The sequence below is a fragment of the Erpetoichthys calabaricus genome, chromosome 3, assembly GCF_900747795.2.
Source record: "Erpetoichthys calabaricus chromosome 3, fErpCal1.3, whole genome shotgun sequence".
In the NCBI taxonomy this organism is placed as follows: Eukaryota; Metazoa; Chordata; class Cladistia; order Polypteriformes; family Polypteridae; genus Erpetoichthys; species Erpetoichthys calabaricus.
The window spans coordinates 148217481-148236294 of NC_041396.2; the positions used below are offsets into that span (position 1 = coordinate 148217481).

Genomic DNA, 18814 nt, shown 5'->3' on the forward strand with positions numbered 1-18814 from the left:
TGGGATTAACATGTGCTTTTACATTACAAGAAAAGAAAAGATGTGTTTACTTTAAAAAATAGTGTTTAGTTTAAATAGTGTTAGTTTAAATGATAGTAAATAGTTTAAAGGTGGAAAAGAGCCTTGCCTGATCTTGGCATAAACTACTGCATTTGTGGCAAGCACACTGGTAAAGTAGGGTCTAATGACACTTATTTACTCTACTGTTTTGCTTCGAAAGTTTCCAGATGAAAATGTAAATTGAGCATTGAATCAATAATCCCTCTCACAGACCATACTGTGTTTACTACCCTTTGACATCACAGTACACAGGACATACTATATGTGACAGTATAGCTCTGTATGGAAAAAAAAATTGTGAAATGTTTATGAAAAGTCTTCTGTGGTCTAAAATTATTTTCCATTAAAGCAGAAGCATCCCTTGCAGATCTCACTATTGGTAACAGTAATTTATAACAAAAAAGTACTTTAATTTCAGATTCTTTGGTGTTTATATTGTACTTAGTATATTTTTGTAGCATGAGTAATATTATGTAGGTTGATTTCAGATCAAATTTACCCTTACCGCTTGCGATGGCCCTATCATAGACTGGTCCCTCACTAGCATATTCACAGTGAACTAATTGGTTGAGCTAAATAATTATGTGAACAGTAAAGTCGCTTTTTTATTCAATCCATAGAGATTTATTCAGGTTTTAATCACTAATGGGAGGCAAATTGAGGCTCATACTAAAGGTGAATGTGATCTAATTAAAATATGCACACACTGTAGGTATATACAGTGCATCCGCAAAGTATTCACAGCGCATCACTTTTTCCACATTTTGTTATGTTGCAGCCTTATTCCAAGATGGATTAAATTCATTTTTTTTCCTCAGACTTCTACACACAACACCCCATAATGACAACGTGAAAAAAGTTTACTTCAGGTTTTTGCAAATTTATTAAAAATAACAAAAATGGAGAAAGCACATATACATAAGTATTCACAGCCTTTGCCATGAAGCTCAAAATTGAGCTCAGGTGCATCCTGTTTCCCCTGATCATCCTTGAGATGTTTCTGCAGCTTAATTGGAGTCCACCTGTGGTAAATTCAGTTGATTGAACATGATTTGGAAAGGTTGACAGTTCATGTCAGAGCACAAACCAAGCATGAAGTCAAAGGAATTGTCTGTAGACCTCCGAGACAGGATTGTCTCGAGGCTCAAATCTGGGGAAGGTTACAGAAAAATTTCTGCTGCTTTGAAGGTCCCAATGAGCACAGTGGCCTCCATCATCCGTAAGTGGAAGAAGTTCAAAATCACCAGGACTCTTTCTAGAGCTGGCCAGCCATCTAAACTGAGCGATCGGGGGGAGAAGGGCCTTAGTCAGTGAGGTGACCAAGAACCCAATGGTCACTCTGTCAGAGCTCCAGAGGTCCTCTGTGGAGAGAGGAGAACCTTTCAGAAGGACAACCATCTCTGCAGCAATCCAACAATCAGGCCTGTATGGTAGAGTGGCCAGACGGAAGCCACTCCTTAGTAAAAGGCACATGGCAGCCCACCTGGAGTTTGCCAAAAGGCACCTGAAGGACTCTCAGACCATGAGAAAGAAAATTCTCTAGTCCGATAAGACAAAGATTGAACTCTTTGGTGTGAATGCCAGGCGTCACGTTTGGAGGAAACCAGGCTCTGCTCATCACCAGGCCAATACCATCCCTACAGTGGTGGTGGCAGCATCATGCTGTGGGGATGTTTTTCAGCGACAGGGACTGGGAGACTAGTCAGGATAAAGGGAAAGATGACTACAGCAATGTACAGAGACATCCTGGATGAAAACCTGCTCCAGAGTGCTCTTGATCTCAGACTGGGGCAACGCTTCATCTTTCAGCAGGACAACGACCCTAAACACACAGCCAAGATATCAAAGGAGTGGCTTCAGGACAACTCTGTGAATGTCCTTGAGTGACCCAGCCAGAGCCCAGACTTGAATCCGATTGAACATCTCTGGAGAGATCTTAAAATGGCTGTGCACCGACGCTTCCCATCCAACCTGATGGAGCTTGAGGGGTGCTGCAAAGAGGAATGGGCGAAACTGGCCAAGGATAGGTGTGCCAAGCTTGTGGCATCATATTCAAAAAGACTTGAGGCTGTAATTGCTGCCAAAGGTGCATCGACAAAGTATTGAGCAAAGGCTGTGAATACTTATGTACACGAGATTTCTCAGTTTTTTTATTTTTAATAAATTTGCAAAAACCTCAAGTAAACTTTTTTCATGTTGTCATTATGGGGCGTTGTGTGTAGAATTCTGAGGAAAAAAATGAATTTAATCCATTTTGGAATAAGGCTGTAACATAGCAAAATGTGGAAAAAGTGATGTGCTGTGAATACTTTCCGGATGCACTGTATATATAAGGCTCTATTGTTGGCATGGAGCTGGACAGTTTGACATCTGTGGCAGAGCGACGAGCGCTCAGCAGGCTCCTATCAATTATGGAAAATCCACTGCATCCACTAAACAGTGTCATCTCCAGACAGAAGAGCAGCTTCAGCGACAGACTGCTGTCACTGTCCTGCTCCACTGACAGACTGAGAAGATCGTTCCTCCCCCAAAGTATGCGACTCTTCAATTCCACCCGGGGGGGGGGTAAACATTAACATTATACAAAGATATTGTCTGTTTTTTTTGCCTGCATTGTTATCAATCTTTAATTTAATACAGTAATCCCTCCTCCATCGCGGGGGTTGCATTCCAGAACCACCCGCGAAAGGTGAAAATCCGCGAAGTAGAAACCATATGTTCATATGGTTCTTTTGATATATTTTAAGCCCTTATAAACTCTCCCACACTATTATAAACATTTCCCGCACAATTATACAGCATAAACCCTTTGTATTCTCTTAGATATTAGGCAAGATTCGTTGAAATTATGTATCTAAACACAGTTTATATACAGTAAAACCTATATATTATTTTAAAGATATCGAGCGTCTCCGATATCACATATGTTACAGCCATTACGACAGACAGGCCACCAGCAATAAATACGTACAATGCAAGAAAAATTGTATACAGTAAAATGTGTGTACAGTGACACTAAACTATGTACATGTAATAAGTACTGTACGTAGATAATTAATTATGGTTACTCACCAACAATGACACGATGACTTGTCCGATAACGATGAGTTTAATTTTACTGCACAACAAAGGATAGTGTTACAGCTCTTCTAAAGGAGCCTGTTCAGGCGACTGTGTAGCACCGCCGTTGTTCTTCTTCCAGGACTCTTCAATCCAAATCCCTAAAGCAGATTCCATCCAGACTACTGCCTTATCACGTCCACTTGCAACTCGTTTTGCGCCCTGGTTAAAGCACACTGCGGCCGTAGATCTTATATGCTTTTCCTTCTTTTTAAATAAAAAGAATCGTGGACTCATTGATGCCGTAATGGTGTCCTGCAGCGGTGTAGCTGTTCCCTTCCTTCAACACATCCAAAACTTTTACCTTTTCTGCAATCATTTGCATCTTCTGTTGGCGCTTGGACACGGCCCCTGAAGCAGTAGCAGGAGCACGTTAATGCTGAATGAGTGAGATGAGACTTCCTGGTTAATGCAGCACTCCGTTGCTGAGCCAATCAGCACACAGGAACTTAACTGTGTGCTCTGATTAGGTAGCTTCTCGGTCATCCGCCAATAGCGTCCCTTGTATGAAATCAATTGGGCAAACCAACTGAGGAAGCATGCACCAGAAGTAAAAAGACCCATTGTCCGCAGAAACCCACGAAGCAGCGAAAAATCTGCGTTATATATTTAGATATGCTTACATACAAAATCCGCGATAGAGTGAAGCCGCGAAAGTCGAAGCGTGATATAGCGAGGGATTACTGTATTGTTTTTTTTTATCAGTAAGGTGCTGCTGGAGTATGTGAATTTCCCCTTGGGATTAATAAAGTATCTATCTATCTATCTATCTATCTATCTATCTATCTATCTATCTATCTATCTATCTCTATCTATCTATATACTGACCATGAAAAAAGGAACAGCCAAGTACTATGTATTTTTGTATACTGGCTTTTATATATGGTTCTTAATAGATCTTATTAGTTTACTTTTGATAGTTGTCCCCATATCCAATAGTGTATTTTTGAAATGTAAAAAAGATCTTGAAACAAATTATCAATCAGATTAGAGGAATAGTAACAAAGGAACAATCCTAAGGATAAAAGCATCTTCCTCAGTATTAAAAGTCAGCTGCAGAGGTTATGGTACATGCAGTATGTAAGTGACATGATCACATAACTTCTCAGTCATCTTGACTACAGTGGCTTCTTGTCAGTCTCCACAGTACCTGAAAGACCCTGCTATTGACCTACAAAGATATTAAATCAAACAGCCTAGAAAATCTGCCTAGATTTGCTACTGCATAAACCTATGAGTCTCCTGAGATATTCTGAAGTCCGTTTTTTTTTTTTTTTTTTTTTTTTTTTTACTATTAAAGTTCTCCACAATTTGAATGCTTCCCTTCTTCTAACTCAGTGATTATACTGGCTCAGAGTATTTTTAATCCCCTGGTGTCAGGGTTTTTTTAGGCTTCAAATTATATAAAAATGCCAGAAAATGCTATGGAAAGCTTCCTAAGCATGCAACCATGAAAGTGAAAATAAGCAATATATAGTACATTTGTTTTTGCAAGCGATGTTCAGAAATGGTTCCCACTTGTTATGCTTTTATCAACATAAAATCACATTGATGCAATCCAGTTCAATTTATTTCAACTTAATGTTTGTATATCTTACAGTACAATGAAGAATTTTTTGTTGTTTGTCTAACTTGTGCAAAAGTGTGCAGCTACAATACAATATATGGTAAAATAACACAGCACGGGCATACTACTGAATATAAACAATCACATTGAAAAGGATGTAAAACTTAGTGAATCTTCAACCATATCAAATTAGCAAGAAAAAAATGGCAGATATAACCATTCAATATGTATCAGAAAGTGCAAGGCAGTGCAGTTACGTAATAAAATCACAGGTTATGCAGAAGGCTCTATGGAAGTTAATTTTTTTAAGATTGCGAGTATAGCATTAGATGCTAATGGTATTGCTTGATTTGGTAGGGGTTGGTATGTAAATACATTTTTGCTGGGTGTGTTGAATCTGAAATTTGTTGTATGGATGGGAGTGTGGTTCTAGTAATGAACTGGGCCATTCTACGTTTGTGCTTCAGATACTTGCAATCTTCAACAGTGTGGTTGCCACATTTAGTACAATAACACGTTTATAATTATATTAGCTTTTTCGAGTGTACACATTACTTTTTAATTGTTTCTTGCTTTTTTCCTGACAGGAAATCCAGGGATTGTTGGTTTTTACAAGACATTCATGCAAGTCATCTACCAATCATTTGACAAGAAATATCCTGTGTGGGCTGTAAGTCATGCTGGGCATTGTGTACCTCCAGACTTTATGGATATGAAAGAAGGTATTTTTCAAAACTGTTCAATTGTTAAATATGATGCAATATTTTAATGATTGTTGTATGATCAGTCCGTTTTTTTTGTCACATTTTTAAACACTGGTATAATATGTAATTTACCTATTTCTGTGCAAGCAATTCTTTTACCTTTGTTGCAAGATGACCAGACATTGACATTAGTTTTCGTTTTTGCCCATTCAATCCCTCTAATTTGTTTGGTTATTTGATAGTTATTAGTACTAGTACAATACTTCTTTCAGCTGCATCTTGATTGTTTAAAGAGTATGCTTGAATAAGATGACTTGCCATGTTCCCCTAGATTCCAAAAAAAACTTTTGTGGAGGAAGCTATTTCCTGAAGCTGAAATAAAAAAAAAGTGATTGGGCTTTACAGAAGGAAAAAGTCAGGACAAAAATCACAGACACAGAATCCAGAAATAATACAGGTCAAAAAATCTAAGTCAATGAGCTTTAGCACTGCTGGCATGAATAGAAATACAGTATGATCTGAAAAATATACAGTAAGTTTGTAATTATTCAATAGCTTTTCATGATAATGTGATTCCCATATTAACTTTAATTTTCTGGTAACCCAATCACAATTTTAGGACTATAACCAAAAGCACAAAATGAGCATAGTTAAGAGAAGGCAATATTAAGACAAGGGACCAAAAGAAGAGTTAAAAATAAAGACTAACTACATTATTGTAAGTCAGTCAGATTTATTTATAAAGCACATTTAAAGCAACTAAGGTTAATCAAGTACTGATCAAAAGAAAACAGATATAAAAATAAATGGAATAATACAACAAATAATCACAGAATAAAATAGACAAGAATAAACTAAATTACTTCCAGTGATAAGAATTGTAAGAAGAACGACCATAAGACATTGCGAAGGGTTGGGGCAGCCACCCATATAATTTTCCCCGGCTGCAAAACTGATGCCAAAGCACAGACATGCTCATACAACAGAGTCCAAAACAGAACTGATTCATTCTATACAAGATGGCAGCTTTAAAGGCCTGTAGAGGAAGTGATGTCATTGGCTGCCCCAGAGCCAGGCGGGATTTCCCTAGAATGGTCTGCAAAACATCGAGAGGGAGAATTAGTGCACCTCACCACCCCCTGGTCCGGCGTGGAATTACGTGTACTCAAGCCCTTTAGTTGTCTCCTAAACACGCGTGTGTGACAGGGCCCCCCCCCTCAGGCGTCCTGCACCGAGAGGTCATGAATGCGGGAGAGAGTTGTGGAGAGAACCCTTCCGATGAACGAGCGAGAACTTATAAGGTTGCAGATCAAGGTACCACCTAGTGACTCGAGGGTTGGACTCCTTATGCAGGACCATCCACTGTAAAAGTGCATGGTCCGTGACAAGTGTAAACTCCCGACCCAAGAGGTAGTACCTCAACTGTGTAACTGCCCACTTAATCGCAAGATCCTCACTTTCCACTGCCGCATACCTGGTCTCCTGATCCAGCAGTTTCCAGCTCAGGAACATGACAGGGTGTTCGGCACCATCGGCGCTTTGGCTCAGCACTGCTCCTAGGCCTGTGTCCGAAGCGTCCATCTGGAGGATAAAAGGAAGCGAAAAGTCAAGTGCCTTCAAAACAGGTGCTGACGTCAGGGCCCTTTTTAAGTCACTGAATGCAGCTTCCGTCTTATCGGTCCAAACCACAATGTTGTGAGCCCTCTTCTTTGTTAAATCACCCAAGGGCACAGTTGTCTCTGAAAAGTGTGGTACAAACCGGCGGCAGTACCTGGCTAAACTGAGAAATACTTGGACCTGCCGCTTGGTTCGCGGACAGTGCCATTTCAAAACGGCATCTATTTTAGAGCACTGCGGCTTCACCGTACCACGACCCACCAGGTAACCCAAATATTTGGCTTCTTTCAACCCAAAGAAACATTTTTTTGGATTGATTCTTAGACCAACTTCACCTAGCGTCCGTAATACCGCTCGGACGTGCTGCATGTGTTCCTTCCAGGTGCTGGAATAGATGACGATGTCATCCAGGTAGGCAGCACTATACGTGTTATGGGGGCAGAGCACTTTGTCCACCAGACGCTGGAAAGTCACAGGAGCCCCCCATGTAACCCGAATGGAAGGACACAATACTGCCAGTGCCCACTAGGGGTGCTAAACGCGGTTTTAACCTTTGCAGAGTCTGTTTGTAACGGTCAGGGGCCGCTAAGATTCACACCGTCAAAGATGACGGTGATTTATTTATTTTAATAGCAGAGATCCCAGGAACGTCCCCAGCCTTGGATCGACCCACACACTCACTCACCACAGAGACAATAAAGCACACTGGGAATGGCAAACAATTACAAATATAATAACCCGAAATAAGTAATGAAATAGTAATACCACCCCTGACCCCTTCGGCGATATTACACATAAACAAAATAAACACAAACACCACACAGCAAAGTCCATATATACGAAACAGGTTGAAAGACGAAAAGTGACCAAGTTAAGTCCAGCGATCTGTATGTTGAAATGGAGAAGGAAAAATACAGTCCTATCGGTAGTTACTGATGAGGTTGATGGTTGGTGGTTGATTCGGGAGCGCTCCACTCTTCCGGAAAACCAAATAATCCAACACAGCTCTCAGTGCACAGGTAGACAGACAATCCAGACCCCAACAAACGAATACAGTCCAAGACAAAATGATTAGAGTTCCAATAACAGCAGGAGAGACGACAAATAACCGCAACAAACCAAAACAAAACAAATTTTTTTTCTCTTTGCCCTCTGCCCTCCTTTTAACTGCCTGTGGCTACCTTTGACCCCAGCAGCCCCAGCAGGGACTGCTGGGAGATGCAGTTCTTAAGTAGCACTGCTACATGTTAAAGGAACCTGCCAGTACCCTTTGGTCATGTCAAGTGTGGTCAGATATTCAGCCTGCCCAAGTCTCTTAAGGAGGTCGTCCACTCGAGGCATCGGATAAGCATCAAACTGTGAGACCTGATTAAGCCAATGGAAATCATTGCAAAACCTCCAACTCCCGTCGGGCGTAGACACCAAGACTATTGGACTGGACCAGGGACTATGACTTTCCTCTATGACACCTAGGTCCAGCATGCGCTGGATTTCCAGTTCCACTTCAGCCTTCTTTGTCTCGGGAAGACGATAGGGGCGCTCTTGGACTGTAACCCCAGGTTCGGTCACAATGTCATGGGCAATCAGAGAGGTCCTTCCGGGTTTTTCGTCTACCACCTCCGGGATGGACGAGATAACTGCTTTGAGCTCTCGCCACTGTCGGGTATTCAGATTAGAGCTGAAGTTAAGTGTGTTGGTCTGAGCAAAGAATGAGCGGGGCTGGCCGGAGGATGGATCAGGGTCCCTTTCCTTCCACGGCTTCAGCAGATTGACTTGATATATCCGCTCGCTCGGCCGACAATTGGGCTGCTTCACCAAATAGTCGACAAGCCCTTTCCTCTCCTTAACTTCCTATGGTCCCTGCCAGTGGGCAAGTAGTATAGAATGGGAGGTGGGAACCAGCACCATGACCCAATCCCCCGGTTGGAATTCCCAGAGAGTCGTGCCACGGTCATAATAGAGGGCCTGTGCTGTTTGAGCCTCTTCCATGTAACTTTTTAATGTGGGTCGAATTTTCTCAAATCTATAGCGTAACTGCGCGATATATTCCAAAATATTAGTTGAGGGAAGAGGCTCTCCTTCCCAACCTTCCTTTAAAATGTCCAATATGCCCCGGGGTTGTCGTCCATATAATAATTCAAAGGGTGAGAACCCTGTCGAGGCTTGTGGAACTTCCCTGTAGGCAAAGAGTATGAGGGGGAGGAGTTGATCCCAATTCCTTCCGTCCCTGCTGACCACCTTGCGAAGCATCTGTTTGAGAGTCTGATTAAACCTCTCCACTAGACCATCGGTTTGAGGATGATACACCACTGTCTTTAAGTGCTTTATTATAAGTAACTTAGCCATTTCCCTGAATGTCTCTGAGGTAAATGGCGTCCCTTGGTCTGTAAGGACTTCTTTAGGAACCCCAACTCGCGCAAAGACCCAGTTCCCATGCAATGGCTTTAGAATTAGCTGAGCGCAACGAACAGCTTCTGGATATTGGGTCGCTTAATCCATGAGGTCTAATATATACTTATGTCCTCGGGCCGAGGGTTCCAGGGGTCCCATTATATCGACCCCTATTCTTTCGAACGGGACATCTATTAAGGGAATGGGAACAAAAATTCCCTCCTAGGAATTTGCCGCAGCTGACACTCCGGACAAGAGATACGGAAACGGCGAACCTCCTTGTTAATTCCTGGCCAATAAAATCGGAGCTTGATACTCTCTAATGTTTTCTTGGTGCCCACTTGGCCACCTAGGAGGTGGGCGTGCGCTAACCCACAAACCTGCCGCCATAAAGTCCGTGGGATTAGCAACAGCTTCCGCACCCCCCCCTTGTGCTCACTGACCCGATATAATAAATCATTTTCTATAACAAAGTGGGGCCCCTGTGGCATGGGCTGATTAGTTTGACTCGAAAAAAAAAACTCGGCAAACAGTTGACTCAAACCAGACACCCCATCCCACCTGGTACACACTTCCTTATCAACACAGTGTGTCTGAAGGTGCAGCACGCATCCTGGCCAAATCAGGCATCAGAATAGCGCACAAGCCTGCAAACAACCTGCGCACTGTCCTTTTCAACACTAAATAAAGAAATCGACAGCAGAAACACGAAACGCAGTTTATAGCATTCCATGCAGTTCTTGCCCAGCGGTATACATAGGACAAACATCAAAAAGAATTGCAACACATATACAGGAACATTGCAATGCCATTAGAAGGAAGGACTCACGATCACAGATCTGTATGCATACAAAATCAACAGGGCATACATTTAACTAGGACAATGTACAAGTAATATTTAAGGCCAGTACTAAAAGTGCCAGAGAACTGGCTGAATCTTGGCTATCAGACAAAAATGCCATTAACAGACATTTGGACATAAACCCAGCATATGCAACCTTAAGAAGAACATATTCATAATAAATAAAACATTACGACCAATACCCCCTCCCCCCCCGACCCAGCTCCCCCCACCAAATCCAAACACCTAATTTTGCTATATATTGCCCTTGATTGTTGTATGTCTAAGCATTATCCTCTGATGAAGGCTCCTGGTAGGGGCTGAAAGCTCAGGAATAAAAAACTACTTTATGATACATGATTAATTTTTTCTCCCTTTCTGGATCTCCAGCTGCTAATATATATATATATATATATATATATATATATATATATATATATATATATATATATATATATATATACTGCGGTGGGCTGGCACCCTGCCCGGGGTTTGTTTCCTGCCTTGCCCCTGTGTTATCTGGGTTTGCCTCCAGCAGACCCCCGTATCCCTGTAGTTAGGATATAGCGGATTGGATAATGGATGGATTATTATTATTATTGTTATTATTATGGAAGAAATCTTGGGAATGCATATTCAAAGAGGGACCTCCTTCCAGGTAGGTTGGGCATGCAATTGTTGTAAAAAATAGTGTAAATACAACAAACAAAAAATAATACAAATAGTCCTCATCTCAGAGTTAAATGGCCAATCTATCACTGCCACCTCAGAAGTTATACAATAATACAATATAATTTGTTTTTGCACACCAAGTAAACACAGAGCACCGCAACAACTGCCAAGGCAAAATGCAAGAACAGATTATACCAATCACTAAATACAGAAACTACACATACACAGATTTGTTAAAATACCTAGTAGAAACTGATTACTGTAAATGGAAACCAACACTATCCATTAATTAATTGTAGAACTATAGTGCCCTCCATAATGTTTGGGACAAAGACGTATTTCTCCTTGATTTACTCCTCTGCTCCACAGTTTAAAATAACAAATCAAAGTATTCAGACGTGATTAAAGTGCACAATGCAGACTTTAATTTAAGGGTATTTGCATGTTTCCATCACAGCATGTAGAAAATGAAATTTTTTCTACATGGCCCTCCTCCATTTCAGAGCACCACAATGTGTGGGACATAGCAATGATATACAGTAGGTATCTTAAAGCAGTCATATTTAGTACTTTGTTGCATACTCCCTGCATGCAATGACTGCTTGAAATCTGTGATTCACAGACATCAGCAGGTGCAGAGTATCTTCTCTGGTGATGCTCTGCCAAGCCTCTAATGCAGCTGTCTTCAGCTCCTGCTTGTTTCAGGGGCTTGTCTGCTTAAGTTTTCCCTTCGGTATATGAAGTGCAAACTCAAATGGATTTAATCAGTTGACTGGCTTGACCATTCAGAAATTGATTTTTTTCTGTAAACAAATTTACTTGCTTATTAAATTTGAAGTCATTATTGGAAACAAAGTAAAGTTTTCTGACTTGTTACTTGCTGTGTGTGAGGTCAGGGAGCCCAGTTTACTATAGATACTTTTGATGTGTCTAGTGAGGGACCACAAAGAATGATTTCAGTTTTCAGTCTTTGTTAATTGGATAATGCTGAATGCCATTTAGTATTCTCTGGTCTTAATATAGTCGGAAAGACATTGTATCCTTGTCATTAATTTCAGGGGAAGATAATTTTGCTTAACAATGGTAAAAGATGTTTCTGTAGGAGTGAAAGAATTGAAAAAGTTTCATTACCAAGATTATACACTTTCAGGAGAACTTTGGTAGGTAAGCCAACACAGGATACATTGGAGGATGAAAGAATGTTTTATATAAAAACAACCTTACGTTATTTTTAACATAACGTTCTAAAACTCGTTAATCAAATCCCAGGTTACTTTGTCCTGGCATCTGCATTTGCAATATCAAAATGGATTTATTAAAATATTTTTTCACATATTGAATGCTCTATCAGGAATAAGAGAAATTGTTCTTAATCATTTGATACTGATATTTGCTTTTAATAATTAATTTGGGAATTTATGCAGCTTTGGAATGAAGCTCTTCACACTAGGGATATCAAATTTTAAAATGATTATTTATCCATTTTACCAAGGTCCAATGTAATTTTGAGCAGTAGCTTAGTTTTACAATAAAAATTATATGGCTGTTTTCACATGCCTAGAAACTAAGCGTTATAAAAAGGTCATTTCTGACTTTCTTTTTATTAAAAAAGTGAGTGCATGGAATTGTTACTTACTAAATATTTTAAGGTTTTAATAAATGGCATATACCAGCTTTTATGTTTTCTTGACACCTTTGTTATTTTTTACAAAGAATAAGTCCTAACTCTGCTATCATAATAAAAATATTAATTGTATTTCTGATTCATGCACTCTTTTATTAGGTATATCCATTTCCAACTTTAAAAGAGTTTTTTAAACGGGACATTTTAACATTAACTAAAGGCAGTTAGATGCTATTAAAAGGGATCATACATGGTAAAATTTATATCTTATTTCCACTGCTAGACAGAAGCAGCCATAACAGCCCTCGTGGGTCTCCTCTCTTTTTTACTGCCTGTTAAAAGCTCCCAGAGGACCATCTTAAAAAAGCCTATTTCCTTTATTACAACCACAGCCATTTCTGGTCTGTTCATTTGATTATTGCTTAGATTAAAAACCTTTTCAAGTGATTTACCATTCTGTTCAAAATGACTTAGTTTATCATTAGACCAATGGGAAATGCACCTTCAGGACAACACAGAGACCAAATTAAGCATCCATTGGTTCTTGTGGTTTTTAACAAGGAGGAGCTCACAAAGAAAAAAAACTGCTGTACAGAATAGAAATGTAATATCAGATGTACAGTATGTTAGTTAGCAAAAATATGCTGATTCGTTTTATATTTGTTAAATCAAGTGTCTTAAATAAATCATTTTGTATTCTGAAATTATCTGAGCCATAACTGTACAAAACAGGATGTAGCACTATCCGTCAGTACCTTCTTGAATGAAAACATTGAACTGTAGTGGTCTTGCACAGTACACACTGACTTTATAAGATATGTCATGCAATAACTTTGCTTGTTGTAAATCTGTCAGACCAGCATTTCTAAGTATTAGTAAGTGTTCCATTGAGCATTGGAATGGACAAAATGAGTGACCTTAATGGCTTTGAACATGGCATGATATTTGACACTAGGCAAGTTGCTTGAACTGTGCAAAAAGCTACCACTCTTCTGTGGGGAAAAACACAGCTTGCGGATTACAATTTAGAGTTTCCAATTAACTTTACATACATATTTTTAAAGTTTAGTAATCAAAATCTACATGGGGAGAACATGCATATTTCACACAGTAAATGTGAAATCGGATACATACCCAAGGTTTTGAAGGTGTGAGGTAGCACCACTCTGTTCAAAAACAAGATTGAATACTTACTTGTTAATAGCAAATACTGCATCCTTCTAAAGCAAACTTCACTTGTGAAAAAGATATGTTAAAAATAGTTTACTTTGCACATGATTACAACATCAGAATACAAAAAATAAACATTTTTGGACAGTTAAACATTTCAAAAGATGTTAATTTTAATTCACACTTATCTTTTGATTGTTTCTTGATAAATTTGAATTTTGCTTTTTTTCCATATTCTGCCTGTCACTTGCACTTCTCTTTTTGTGGTTCTCTAGGGAAATTATTGTAATGACGATAAAAAATCAAGTTAAAGTTTTAAAACTTGTACATATTTAGACACAGCTGTATTTAAGACTTCTTTCACAAGTGCATTATAATTACATGTCAGGTGATCTGTGTTGTCCTCAGTTATTAAGTTTGAGTTAAAGCTTTGTCTCATAGTCCATATTTTTGATCTAAAGTTGCACTTTAAATGTTTTTTATTTAATCTGTGATTATATTAGGGAGGATGAAATAAAACTTAATAACTAGTAATTAGGTATAATTTTACTGGAGTAGAACTACCTGTTTACCCATCAGTGATAATCATATCCAGTAATTGATTTGTGATAATGAATCAGGCCAATAATAGTGCACCTTTTTCTTCTAACTTGAACTTTCCCAGTTTCTCCAGTCTGCCTAAAAGAATGACAAAAGCAAATGGGTAAAAATTATTTCTGATAGGGCACAGCAAAGTAAAAACAGAACTCCAATGGGATGACGGTCAATTATGTAGCCCGCCTGTGTCAATGATTAGGAAGATTTTTTATTTCAGGGAGACAAATAAGATGTACAATTTAATTTTTATAAACTGTTCTTATCTTACATTAAGGACTGTATTCACAAACAGAAATCTTTACATGATCAATGTTTGCCAAGACACTGGCAAACAGCACCAGGGAGCAAGCACCTATACTGGGTAAAATTAGGGCTTAGTGAATAAGTCAAATTGTCTTTCGGATCACTGGACTGAAGGCAGAGCCCAATTGGAATGTAAAAGTGGGATAATGTAATCTCCACATATACAATATCCTATCCTGGACTCAAACTAGGAATCAAGCACTCAGAGGTGAAAACCATCTGTGCTCTGTCACTATACCAACCAGATCCTCATTTTTAACAAAGTTATTTAAATTATTAATTTGTAAATTAAAAGTCACTTTCTGCCTATCATGGTTATACTTTTTAAAACATGCCTAGTATTTTATTACTTGTGAGTTCTGGTGAGCAAATGTTAAAAGACTTTTTTTTTTCTTTGCTGAAAGAGACTTTAAGACACTCATTTTTTTTTTTTTTTTTACTTTCTGCTCATGGTCAGCTGAATGATGTTGTCTGTGGCTTGATGTGTTTGGTTTTCCTGCTCAATTAAGTATTCATCTCTCTGCTCAAATCAAAATATTGACAGTTTTGACTCATATTTTTCCGTATGTGTATATAACAGGTGAAATGTGAATTTGAAACAGTTCTCTGTAGGGTACATTGTTATTGTATACTGTAGAGACCTCTGAGAATGTTTCCTATGGTTAATTTATGCACATTAATTAGGTCTGTTTTATAATATTTTAAAAGCAAAGCAGTTGACATATTGTACAAAATAGCCTGTAGATTTAAACACAAGTTCCTCTTACAGTAAGTTAATTTTTGATCCTCAATTTATTAGTTGTTTTTAGTACATTAAGTAAAATTCTGTTGTTGACTTTTAGAAAATGTTTTTTTTTTTTGGAAAGATTATTTTTATTTTGCAAGTTCATAAAGCCTGAATTAATTCTCATAATGACTGGAATTTGTGGTGCTTTGTAAGAAACATTATTTCAGCTTGACATATATGGCAGTACACTGGCAAAACAGTTAACTAGTTGACAGTTTCAAGAGTTCATGTTTCATTTCATGCTCTTTCGATGTATCGACAAGGTTTACACTTTTTCTCAGTGTGTGTTTCTTAACTTTACTCCCACATCCAAAATACATGCAATTGAAAACCCACACAAAAAGAGTTGTCATCACATTCATTCTGTTTGTTTCTTGTTATATATCCATCCATCCATCCATTTTCCAACCCGCTGAATCCGAACACAGGGTCACGGGGGTCTGCTGGAGCCAATCCCAGCCAACACAGGGCACAAGGCAGGAACCAATCCTGGGCAGGGTGCCAACCCACCGCAGGACACACACAAACACACCCACACACCAAGCACACACTAGGGCCAATTTAGAATCGCCAATCCACCTAACCTGCATGTCTTTGGACTGTAGGAGGAAACCGGAGCACCCGGAGGAAACCCACGCAGACACGGGGAGAACATGCAAACTCCACGCAGGGAGGACCTGGGAAGCGAACCCAGGTCTCCCAACTGCGAGGCAGCAGCGCTACCCACTGCACCACCGTGCCACCCTTGTTATATATGCTTTTTAGAATATCATGTTGTTTGCTGTTAGTGTCCATGAAGTATTTATTATTCAGTTTTACCTGGTGGTCCTTTTGATTTATGGTAAATAAACACTCAGCATGTTTACTGTTGGGTGTTAAAATTTGCAAACAACTTGACAAACTGTTCTTTATAGTATTTTAGCTTACCGCAAATAATTGGCTTTAGTGAAAGTATGCATATAAAACATAGCTTTCAAATATAAAAATTCTGAGCTTTGTGAGCCTAATGTAAAACATTTGGTACTGTTTTCCTGTCCCCAGTGAGAATTTAAAATTCATACTCCTGGCTATTGCAAAGAATCAGTTTCTTGACATTTTAAAGAAAGTAACCCTGATGTGATGTGATGATCTAATATGAAAAAACATGTAATTACAGATGAACTGGCTGTGCAAATTGCCAGTATTATTATAAGGTAAAGGACTACCACCTCCACTTAAGTAAGAATAAATACTTACGAAAATTCACAAATAAGGAAAGTCTGTGTAGTACATCAGGCTTGTCTCATACTTTTAAAGAGTACACTGCAAAAATGCATATGGAAAAACTAGACAAAAAAACTTTAAATGGGAGTTATTTTGCTTTTGTTTAGCAAAAAAAATCTGCCAATGGGGTAAGCAAAACTTATTTGACAAGACTTCTTAGAGCTAGCTAAAAATCATAAATACAATTTTTTGCATAAATCAATAACTCTTACAAAAAGGAAAATAAGATTTAATGTTATGATATAAATATTTTTCACTTGCTTAGATTTCATCTTTTGCAGTGTATTCACTAGTGTATTCCTTCTTTCTGGCTTCAGTCTTTAATGCACACCCCTTAATTTCCACATGTGTCCTTAAATATGTCATTCCGTTTTTAACTGAAAGAGTCAATTTCATAACTCATTTTGAAATTTTTTAAAACCTGGATTACATCACCACATAATCTTCTTTGTTTAGGACTAAACAGATTTATTTCCCTGAGTCTGTCAGTAGGACATGCATTTTAGGGCCAGGATGCACTTCTTTTGGATGCTCTATTCTTCACAGCTTTAAGAGCTGCTATGTCAATGTTGTAGTTTGGTGACCAGGGGCCTCATGTATAAACGGTGCGTACGCACAGAAATGTTGCGTATGAATGTTTCCACGCTCAAATCGCGATGTATAAAACCTAAACTTGGCATAAAGCCACGCACATTTCCACGGTAACTCATGCCTGGGCGTACGCAATTTCTCCGCTCGGTTTTGCAGACTGGCGGCACCCAGCGTCAAAGCAGTGCTACTGTTCCTGTGTGGTCAACCTTTCTTTCTTAGATCCACATTCCTGACGCAGCTTTATAAATACACTGAAACTAACTGCATATTGTTTATTAGTGTAATGCATCTGATTGTAATTAATCTGCAGCAATATAATGGTCCAGGGAATAGCCATAGTATTCCAAATATCATAACTGCTTTAGCGTTGTTACTCTCACTGCACTTCTTCTTCTTCTTTCAGCTGCTCCCATTAGGTGTTGCCACAGCAGATCATCTTTTTCCATATTACTCTCACTGCACCACTCGAAGTATTTATATCACTGTATCTGAGTGGGGAATCATAGCAGCAGCTGATGGGAAAGAGAATTATCGGTACACAGCATGAAGCAGACGCTGCCTTAGCCACGGCAAAACGCTTTACAGACTTCCCAGTACGGACTTCGCGGTTTAGAAAAAGTTTCATCCCAAGAACTATAAACGCACTCAATCACTCCATCAAGTGCTCCTTATAGAACTGTTTACTTATAAGTACGATTACCTCACTGTAAACTTGCACTACAGTTATAATATTGCACATCCTGCGCCACTTTATAAAGCGCGTATCTACATATGATGATGGTATTCATTTTTAAGATGAAATGCAGCAAAATATGTTGATTATATTATACAGATAAAACTTTAACTTCATTTAAATAATCTGTATTGTTAATAATTAAACATGTGAGGACACGGTGCCGCAGCGCTAGCTAGTTCAGGGATTGTTCCTGCATTGCGTTGTATTGTTGCGCTGACGCGACACTGGAAAGATGGACGGATAGAATAATTAAACATGTACTACGAAGATATTTCAATGTTCCTTAAAAGTTTTGAAGAATCGGCGTTCTAAGCTTACAAATGGCTTCACGTCTATTACATAGCTGATTGTGTGGTAATTGGGTATTTGGAGAAAGAAAAGTAGGGATAGGAATAGTACGTTTGAAAGAGACAGTACTGCTGTGATAAATTATTTCATCGAAGGTCGCGCATGGCGCCGTAAGCCTCTTGCGTGAGATATGAACAAGCACTGCGCCACCGTGTTCCCATGTTTAATAAAATGCTTTCATTCCTATCATCATGAAAAAGATATCACATATACATCTCAGTATTGTAATTATTCATAGAGCTGTAATATCACGAATGTAATGGATTATGTGTTCTGTCAGAGAAAGAGAAAGCCCGTTTAAGAAGCAGGTAGTGATTCAAACACAGAGCACAAAGAAGATCAAATACAGAACAAAACATTTAATGTCCTACTTTAGTTACAATGGGATTTGAGAAACTAGTAAATTAAACGATTTTAAGATGA

General features: G+C 38.9%; 1 protein-coding gene across 4 annotated transcripts in view; it reads left to right on the top strand.

Moving 5' to 3' along the window:
* Positions 1–18814, top strand: part of ldah (lipid droplet associated hydrolase) — a 260164-nt gene that overhangs the window by 117829 nt on the left and 123521 nt on the right. For all 4 annotated transcript variants that reach the window (XM_028797385.2, XM_028797383.2, XM_028797386.2 and 1 more), the window contains one exon: positions 5335–5469. In XM_028797385.2, the coding sequence (XP_028653218.1) occupies positions 5335–5469 (135 nt within the window). The remainder of the gene's footprint in view (positions 1–5334; positions 5470–18814) is intronic.